Here is a 9,625-nt window from a genome sequence, read left to right on the forward strand (position 1 = left end):
CGCTGCCGGGGCTACCCCGGCCCGCGCCACAGGCCGTGGCTCTCCAGGGTCCCACGCTGCATTTGCAGCCGGGGCCATGCACGCTGTCCTGCGGAGCAGGCTCCAGCAAGGGGCTTGCGGCTCACATGGGGCGACAGCTCTGTCCCCGTGCACACACCGGCAAGCACTGGGGAGTTAGTCCTTGCATGCAGGGGTCAGCTGGGGGGGCCTCTCTGCCAGGCTCCTGCCGCTCTCGGGAAGGCACCAGCAAGTCGGCCAGCACCACAGCAGCTTTTGTGCACTTCGCTGCCAGGCGCTTCCCTGACGCGCACTGGGAGTTGAAGAGGCCACTGTGCAAATTCACTGGCACTGACCTTAATCCGCTTTGTGTTTCTTTTCTTCCTGGATTTCTTTATAGGGCTTAATCCGCACTCAGCGAGATGTCTTAGTGCAGCTGCTGGATCACGCCGAGCAGCCGGCATTCAGCAAGCTTTCCAATTAACAGCGCATTTCATTCCTGCCTGAGGAATTAGGAGCAATGAATTCATCAGCCTTTATTCCTGCTCCTCCGTGGCTGGCACCCCTGCCTGCACCCAGCACCTGCAGAACACCTCTGGGATGGGCAGCAGGGGGGCTGCATCGCCCCCAGGCTCACGCAGGACGCTCTGGCCCCCACGAGGCACCTTCAACCCGAGCAGCCCTGGCAGCAGGGTGCAAGGGAGAGCCCTCACCTCCCTGGCAATACACTGTCACACTGACCAGCTCCGACCAGAGACAGGTCCCGGAGCTGATCCCAGTGGGGAAAATAAGCCAGAATCACCTGTTTCAATGAGAAATGCAATGGTTGTGGCTCTGACCCTCTCTCCAGAAGTAGCACACACAGTCTTGTGTGCTGGGAGCGAGGCAAGGGCAAAGAAGAGCCAGATGAGTTAATTGCTCGTTACAGTTTTGCTCTTTCCCTCCTCTCCCCCCTCTCTCACCCCCAGACCTCAGAGGCTGTGCACAGCGGTGGCTTTCTGCTCTCCATCCCAGGGCACACGTCAAACCCACGTGTGGGGAAGGGGCTCAGGGCGCACACTTGACTTGCGGGAGGTGATGCCCGAGAAACCCCTTCCCGGGGTGAAGGCTGCGTGGGATCACCCTGTGATCCTGTCCCCTTGCGTCCCCGAGCCCAGGGCCGGCCACAGCCCACACTGGTGGCTGACGCGCTGCCAGGCTGCAGCCCATCAGGGCTGGCAGCTGGTTTCACCCCGGCCCATCTCTGGCCTCTCCCAGGCCATTACAGCATGATGACAGCAATCTTCCCTCCCAGCGCCAATCAACTCATCTCTGTGGCCTTTTCTATTATAAGTGGGGAAAATAAAAAAAGACCCGTGTGCTCCCTTCCCAGCCCACCCTCCCTGCAGATTCAGGGCTCCTCTTTAAAAGTCAACCTCGCTGCCAGCTAATATCATGCATATAATGGATTTGGGCAATTTTCTCAATTAGGAGTTTTAATTATATTATTTCAGCGGCTGCTTGTTCTGGGCAGCTTTTGGCTGCATTTCCTGGGCTGCCATGAAGATGGCAACACAACTTTGTCCTGTTGATCCGAACAGGCGATGGTCAGAGCAATTCCTACCGGAACAGGAGGACCATTAGAAGGGAGCGTGCAGGATAATTGGTGCCAGGGCTGTGAGGGGCTGGGGGGGGGGGGCCACAATCACCTCAGCCTCAGAGCATCGTGTCCTCCCCCAGAAGGGGTGGCTGAGCTTATGTGGACATGCAAGCCCCGAGCCAGAGCACTGTGCAGCCTTCCTCCTCCAGACACGCTGGGGCTGGGAGAGCCCCTGAGCCTCCTGTCCTGGCAGCAGGTAGGGCAGGGCAGCAGGCAGGGGAGCAGGCAGCAGCAGCCTGCAGCTCCCCAGGGGCTGCTCGCTGGGTTCCCCAGCCCCATGGGTTAGCAGCACGACCCACAGCATCACGGTAATTGCACACGTGGAATAAGTTTTCCCCAAGAGGAGGCAGGGAGCCACCGGAGGCAGCAAGGACAGGACAGCATGCGAGAGCAGGCTGGCGCAGGAGCACCAGAGCACAGTCCAGACTAACTCCAGGGTGTTTGCACTTTCCCATTGTTATTGCAATAAAAGAGGGAAAAAAAGAGCATTTCTGGGAGCACGGTAGGAACAGAGAGGGCAGGGAGAGGAGACAAGGGATGATATCCAAAGCCCAGACAGTTTGTGTCCCCCTGCAAGGATCCGTCCCATTCAAAGATCATCCCGGCACAGGGTGTCCCCACCATCACCATCACGCCAGCTCCACTCCCAGAGCCACAGAGTCTTCTCCGAGCTGCAGCTATTCTATGATGCTCTAGCATCATCCTCATCACCTATGTCTTCCTCCAAGAGCTCTTCCTCGTGGGTTTCGTACTTAGCATCATCTTCCACTGAGAAGAGGAGATGCAGGGCTGCAGCGAGAGCGGGTGGCCCTGACCCGCTGAGGGGAGGCAAAACCCCCCCGGCTGCAGACACAGCCAGCAACCCCACCCCACGCTGGGAGTGGGAACAGGGACACCATCCCACCCCGCGGCAGCAAAGGCAGAGCGGAGAGCCGGCAGAGACCACCATGTCGAGCCCACGAATGCAAACAAGCACTAATCCCCCCCGCAGACCAGCAATCCCTCCATCCCCGGGGCGAAGCCGCCCTGTTGAGGGCACCAGCTGCCACTAAAGCCACCGTGGAACCCAGGAGCATCCCCAGTGCAGCCCCCAGCCCACACGCTTGCCCTGGCCCTGCAGCCCGGCGCACTCACGGGTGACATGCTGCCCGCTGAGATAGACTGGTCCAGCTCCACACTTGAGCACAAAGGTGACAGGAGGGACCAGCTCCAGACCTTTGAGGCTGATCTGCAAAGAGTCAGAGCTCAGAGCTCCCCCCCCCCCGAGCCCAGCCCAGGTGGGCAGCAGCCCATGTTAATCCCTGCAGCACCATCACAGGGCAAGCAACTCCTCTGCACCAGGGAGGGGCTTGCAGGCAGTCAGATGGACATGGCCAGAGCGGGAAGGAGCCCCCAGCATTGCCCAGAGCCTCGACCACCAGTGGAGACCAGGCTCCCAGGGTGAAATTTTCACCCCGCAGCCAGGGGCTGCGCCCCAGGTGTTTGGCTGCCCTTACCATGGGGAGCACCGAGGTCCGCAGCGCTGCGATGGGCACCGGCTTGTGGTCTCCATATGTGTTTTTTGAATCAACGGCCACCACGTGCAGCTCATCCCTGGCCTCGGCCCCCAGGCAGATCTGCAGAGTCAAGCAGAGACCCTGTGGCAGGGAGCCCGGCCATCAGCTGGCCCCACTGCTGGGGTACAGGCTTGCTCCGACGAGCTCTTCGGCAAGCCTCAGATCTCACCGTTCTCAGCAGGACCAGGTGCTCCAAGAAGTCATCGTCCTCCTGCACCACGCAGCTCCGGGTGCCTGTGTTCAGCTGGCAGCCTGCAGGGACACAGCATCATCTGTGCACGCATGTGCTGCTCCCCCTGTACAAGCCTCAGGCGAGCCAAAAGCAAAGGGGAGGCCTTCCTGGGTGCACACACCATGAGAAAGGGGGAAACACACCCCATGCACACCCACCCTGGGTGCCTGCAGGGCACAGCCACTGTCCCCCCATTCACTCCTGCCACCAGGTCCCACCAAGCCACCCCAGGGCGTGCAGCTCCATACCCCACAGGGCAGCAACGGGCCTCTCCTCTGACAGCAACCTGGAGAAGGGAGAAGAGCTGCTCATCCTCCACAGCAGATCCAACACTGGCAGCAGGAACCTGCTCCGGTGGAACAAACACCAGAAGAAACAGCGTTCGGCTGCTCTGCAGCAGAAACACACAGAGGAAACATGACTTAGGAGCACTGAGAGCAAACTCTCCAGTCCCAAAAGCCCAGAGCCAGGACAGCATCGTGCAGGCAGCTCACACCAGGATAGCAGCTGGACCAGCCTCCCCTGGGCAGGATAGCATTGCTAAGTGAAGACTAAAACCACCTAGCCACTTAGGCATCCCCTGGGGAAAGAAAAAGCTAGTTAAATGCATTTACAGACAAAACCAGCTCTAAGAGGACGAGCAGCCTCCCTGCAGCAGGGGAGTGCCATAAGTAAAGGTAGTACAGGACAGTCAGTGCATCCTCCCAGCACAGAGCAGTGCTGGCTAACCAGAACAGCTAAAGCCTCGGGGAAGCATTTGGTCCAGAGAGAGCACGTGGAGGCCTCTAAATGCCACACAAGCATCAAGCACTTTGCCAGCATTGGTGTTTAATCCAGCAGCACAACCTAGCACAAGAACTGGGGTGTCAGAGGTGCCCCAGTTTGTGCTGCCCCACAAACAGCAGCAGCCCCGGGGGACCATGTCCCTCCCCACGCACTGCCCAGCAGCCCATACCCAGCCAGGAAGAGCAGCACTGGGAGAGGAAGGAACACCAACATCTGGCACCTGCTGCTAATAAAGAAAAGGGTGACCCTGAGGGAGGTGCAGTTTGGGAATGCAGCACAGGTGCTTCGGGAGGGCGGGTGGCTCCCCCCAGCTGGCACCAATGCACCCACCACCCCCTCCTCATCACGGCACACACCCCAGGAGGACCTACAGCAAACAATTAAGCTTGAAGGCAGAAGCAGCTCCGCTTGAGCAAACTTTAGCTTGATTGGAGACAAGGACGCCAGCCCTGTCAGTGGGACAGGCAGAGACCTGGGGGCCCCCATTCCCTGGGACAGCCCCCCTTCACCCCCTGCCCAGGGTTTGCCTGTGGTTTGGAAAGTTATTCATTGACACGGTGGCTCTTGGGGGGCTAAAGAGCAGCTCCTGGGCTGGTGTTGGACTGTGTCCCCTCAGCGGGTCACTGAGGGTACCCCAGGGACGATGAGGCCATGGGGGGGCTGGGGGACACGCAGGACCTGCTTGTGCTTGGGGTCAGCTGCAGGGATCAGAGACCAGCCCCGCAAGAGCCATCAGAGCCACCAAACCGATGTCTGAAGCTCTAAAATGGAAACAGTTACCGAGAGCTGCATTTTTCTCTTTATTTAGTGATTTCATCCTTGCTGGGTATTGAAAGCAAAATGTGCCAAGGGAGGATCCTGGCAGGGGAAAGCCCTGGCACCCCGGTCCCTGGGGCTGCAGCTGGACCCCACAGGCTCCATGTGGGAGCTGGGACTTCCCCAGCACCAGGAGGTGGCACCTCTGCACGGGCTCCCGGGGAGGGATGAGGTGGCCAGGACAGCTCGGGGGGGGGGGGGCGCCGGGGGGGGGGGGGCGGCCCGCGCTCCGCAGTGCTCCGGGCATTGTCCCGGCACAGGTCTCTGCCTCTCCCAAGCAAATGTTCACACTGGTAGAAAACTCCTGATTTACGGCGGGGTGGAGGTGCCTACTTTCTGGTGCATTCCCAGGCTGGCAAACCCCTGGGGGGCACAAAGCTCCCCTGCCGGGCACAGGACTGGCGGGGGGGGGGGCCGGGCCCGGGGGGGGGGACCCCTGCCTGCCAGGGAGCCCCAGCAGCACCAGGCTCTGCCTGCCCTTTCGGGGTGCGGGGAGATGTGGCAGGGCTGGGGGCTGGCACCGTGGCACACCCAGGGCACAGCTTTTCCCTGCCTGCCCGCTCAGCCAGTCCCTGCCGGCCACAGCCCCGGGAGCCCAGGAGGGGGATGCACCGGGATGCACCCCTGAGCCTCGGGCAGCCCCTCGGGAAGGGCACGTGGAAGAAACATCCCCCTGCTTGGCACAGATTCAAAGGCATCGCAGAGCCGGAGGTTTATTTCACACAGAGGGTGGGGGGAGACAAAACAGGACAAAAACTTTACAGTCACCGTGACATATTTACAACCGACATCATCCCCAAAAGTCGCCAAGCGGCAGTGTGGCATGTGCACAGACACGAACGCGAGCGCCCGTCTGTACACACACCCCGAGCTCTGCTCACACTGCAGCATGCACAGAGGAGCTGGACTGGCCCTGTCGCTGCTTCCCACCACGCTGGCAGCACAAACTGGTTTTAAAGCTAGAGCGAATCACCTCCCTGCCCTCACCCCACTGCCCCACGTACCCAGACCAGCGTGCAGGGGCCTCGGGATGAAAACCACCCTCCTATAACACTCTCCCCACCTGACCCCGCTGCTGCTTCTCCAGCTTCATCTAAACACCCCCCATCCCTGAATGGCACGGAAACATGGACATCTGCCCCAAACGGAGAGGGAGAAACAGGAGGAGATTTGACAAGAGCATAATTCACATTTTTTGCCCAGTCCCCCCTGCTCGGAGCTCCCCTTGCTCCCTTGTGCTTTTCCTTTGCTAAAGGTATTGCTGCGGCTCCCGGGATTGCACCCAGCCCTGGGAATGCAGCGTCTGGGGCAGGGATGGAGTGGAGATCCTGGAAAGGGCTCGTGCCTGCAGGAGGCCCTTCTCCCCTTCCTGATGCACTGTCCAAAACCCAGCCGAGCCCAGGACAACAGGGTCCTTTGGGAGAGCAGAGCCACTGGCCAACGCATCCCGATGCCAGCCACGCCAGGAAGCACCCCCGGGGTGGGAGCTCGTCCCCCATCTGCACGGGGAGCACAGGCATGTCCCCGAGGCTGTGCTGCCTCTTGGTGAGCGGCTCGGGAGCTTTTTCCCAGCTGGCTCCAGCTCTCCAGCACCAACAGCACGGAGGAGCCGGCTGCTCGGGCCCTGCTGTGACCGCAAGCGCTCCCGAGAGAGAGCCCCTCTCCTCTCTGGGTCGGTGCCTGCACTGGAGGGTCCTTCCAGCGCCGTCGCCCCCAGCGCCGCTCCTCCATCTCCTTCGCAATGCCCGGCCCTGCAAGAAGAGGGTGGGATGTGACGCAGCATCACCCAACAGGCTCAACCCTCGCAGCTGCATAGGACAGGGACCCAAAGCAACTGCCCTGGGAGAAAGAGGAGCAGCGTGCACGGAGGGGGATCCAGACTGGAGCTGGGCAAAAAGCACCATGCGTAAGGTCTGGAGCTCCAGCAGCCCGTAAGCCAACGCAGCAGAGGCAGCCGCCCCGATGGGGGTTAAAGCATCCCGGGGCAGGCGGGGAGGTGTCAGCAGACAGCCGGGCTGACGCCAGGCTCACGTGCCCGAAAGCGGGCTGGCCAAAGGCTGCGCTCCCCCAGGGAAGGCAGCGGCCAAAGCGGGCAGAGGAGACGCTGCAAGTGATGATCGCCCCGACCCCGCCGCAGCGCTGGCCGAGGGGGAAGAACACTCACTCTCTTCCCGGCTCTCGGCTGCTCCCAGTCAGGTGGAAGGACCCACTGGTGTCTCTCTGCCGGCAAACCTTGAACAGGAGAGCACAGTGTGTGAAGAGCCCAGACCTTTCCCACGATTTACCATCCTGTGTTCCTAGGAGGGATGAATCCTCAAAACGCGCGACTTCAGGAAACACTTTCTGGCACCTCTTTCTGCACATCTCTGCTGACAGCAGCTCTGCCTGCACGTGCTGGCAGGAACCTCTCCTGCCTTCAGGCATCAGGAGGGGTTTTGGACCAGAGAAAGCCGGTTAAAATCCACAGTAATCAGAATAATTCAAATTTTGTCATACTAATAAAAAACTCAGGGGGAAAAAGAACCACCCTGTAATTTGCAGAAGGAGGTGTTAATCCACGTAAGGGCACAGGCAGGGGGCTGGCAGGGCAGAGCCACAGCACAGGCATCCCTGCCAGCCCCCTGCCCTCACACAGGGCTGCCAGCTCTGGAAAGCCCATCTCCGTCCACAGGGCTGACGGCAGCGAGGGACGGAGAGCGATGAAATAAATTCCCTTCCCAGAATTACACTCTGTCAGAGGGCAAAGCAAACCGCAGAGCCCAGGCTGGTGACAGCAGCCCCCGGCTGCCTCACTGCAGAGGGGCTCCCCACATTTTCCTTCTTTAACAGCAGAAAGTGGGAGTGGGGGGAGAAGGGGAGGAATCCCAGGCTTTGGGACACGTTCGTGTTCGGCTGGTTTGCTTCCCTATTCACCACCAGCATTTTCTTTACCCAGGAACAGCAGACCCCGTCCTGGCGGGCTGGGGTGTTCCCCAGGAAGGGACAAGGCGGGACTGGGCTGGGACCCCAGTTTTGCAGCCCAGTGGAGGGGCCGGGGTTTTAGGGGAACCTAAAGGTAGAGGGCAGCGGTTCCCAGCCCCGCACCCCAGCACCTCTCCCATGCACCCCGGGCACTGCCTGCTCTCCAGCTCTGGGGTCTGCCTGCCCTCCGGCTCTGCATTGCACCGTCAGACCACAGCCCCACCATCGACAGCCCTCCCGGTCACACCCCAAAGGGCTGGTCCCCCGGAGCCCCCCGAGCGAGTGTCTGCGGGTACCTACTCGTCAAGCTGTGAGCACAGCGTGGTCTGGGTGCCCTGCGACTGGGACTCGCCCAGGGGCCGCTGCCGGTGACTGCTGCCCTGGGACAGGCTGGGGTCCCCTGTCCGCGCGGGCAGCCCTCGGGGCAGGCCGTCCCCCCCCCCCCCCCGGGGCCCCCGGGGGCCGCCGCCTTGCTGTCCTCCGAGGGGCCCCCCCGGGGGCTGAAGGCACAGGGGCAGTGCTGCAGGTCCTGCGAGACGGCGTGGAGCCGGCGGTCGGCACGGCGCGGGCAGCAGAGCAGCTTGCGGAAGGCACTCCTGAAGTCGGGGCTGCGGCAGTAGATGATGGGGTTGAAGGCTGAGTTGACGTAGCCCAGCCAGTTGAGGAAGAGGAAGAGCTGATCCGGCACCAGCGGCCGGCAGAAGACCTTGATGATGTTGGCCACAAAGAAGGGCAGCCAGCAGAGCGTAAAGATGCCCATGATGATGCCCAGGGTCTTGAGCGCCTTGTGCTCCTTGATGGCCAGCAGACGGGAGGGCCGTCTCCGTCGGCCGCTCCTGGAGCTGGGGCTGGGGGGCTCCTGCAGGAACCTCACCTTGTCCTTGCCGATGAGCTGGACGTGCCGCGTGGCCACAGCGAAGACGCGGACGTAGACAAAGATCATGACGAGCAGGGGCACGTAGAAAGAGATGGTGGAGGAGATGATGGCATAGGTCATGTTGGTGACAAAGTCGCAGCAGCGCGGGTCATTGTAGCAGCGCACCGCCTGCTCGTCCGCCCCGTCCCGCCACCAGTGGTTCATGATAGGCAGGAAGGAGATGAAGGCAGAGATGGCCCACACCAGGCACACCACGGCCCGCGCCCTGCCCTTGGTCACCAGCGCCTCGTACTGCAGCGGCGACGTGATGGCGAGGTAGCGATCCACGGCGATGGCGCACAGCGTCTCGATGCTGGCCGTGACGCACAGCACATCCAGCGAGGTCCACAGCTCGCACACCATCGTCCCGTAGGGCCAGTGGCCGCTCAGCAGGATGGTGGCCCCTGGCGGCACCACCAGCAAGCCCATGATGAGGTCGGCGCAAGCCAGCGAGGTGATGAAGACGTTGGTCATGGTCTGCAGCCGCGGCGTCTTGGCAATGGCCACGATCACCAGCAAGTTGCCGGCCACGATGACCAGCACGGTGAGGGTCAGGGCGGTCCCCACCGCCCACTGCCAGCTCAGGCTGGCGGCCCCGCTGCAGTTGCTGCCGCTGCCCAGCGCTGCCGCCCCCCATGCGCTGCCGTTGCCTGCGGGCAGGGGAGTCATCTCGGCCGGGCTGGGGGGCACGGGTCCTGCACCCCCGACGTGCGCACCCCGCT

At 61.7% G+C, this 9,625-nt stretch overlaps 2 protein-coding genes across 2 annotated transcripts; both read right to left on the reverse strand.

Moving 5' to 3' along the window:
* Window positions 1–2,318: 2,318 nt before the first annotated feature.
* On the reverse strand, window positions 2,319–3,736 carry LOC103899323 (nucleoplasmin ATPase). Its single transcript, XM_019471430.1, has 5 exons — window positions 3,673–3,736; window positions 3,362–3,444; window positions 3,133–3,252; window positions 2,771–2,864; window positions 2,319–2,404 (listed from the first exon to the last, which is right to left on the reverse strand). Exons 1-5 carry the CDS (start codon window positions 3,734–3,736, stop codon window positions 2,319–2,321), a joined length of 447 nt encoding a protein of 148 aa, XP_019326975.1.
* A 3,482-nt stretch (window positions 3,737–7,218) lies between these two features.
* On the reverse strand, window positions 7,219–9,572 carry ADRB3 (adrenoceptor beta 3). The gene is given in 3 exon segments (XM_019471459.1): window positions 7,219–7,258; window positions 8,288–8,427; window positions 8,430–9,572. Coding segments are annotated over 3 exon segments (1,323 nt in total).
* Between the last annotated feature and the right edge of the window lie 53 nt (window positions 9,573–9,625).

The sequence above is a fragment of the Aptenodytes forsteri genome, unplaced genomic scaffold, assembly GCF_000699145.1.
Source record: "Aptenodytes forsteri isolate BGI_AS27 unplaced genomic scaffold, ASM69914v1 Scaffold298, whole genome shotgun sequence".
In the NCBI taxonomy this organism is placed as follows: Eukaryota; Metazoa; Chordata; class Aves; order Sphenisciformes; family Spheniscidae; genus Aptenodytes; species Aptenodytes forsteri.

Bases quoted from the DNA above. Each gene is read 5' to 3' on its own strand.
- LOC103899323 (XM_019471430.1), bottom strand. From the start codon at position 3,736: ATGAGCAGCTCTTCTCCCTTCTCCAGGTTGCTGTCAGAGGAGAGGCCC. The intron at 3,445-3,672 runs GTATGGAGCTGC...GTGTCCCTGCAG, and splicing joins GCCCGTTGCTGCCCTGTGGG to GCTGCCAGCTGAACACAGGC. The intron at 2,405-2,770 runs GTGAGTGCGCCG...TCCTCTTCTCAG, and splicing joins CAGCGGGCAGCATGTCACCC to TGGAAGATGATGCTAAGTAC.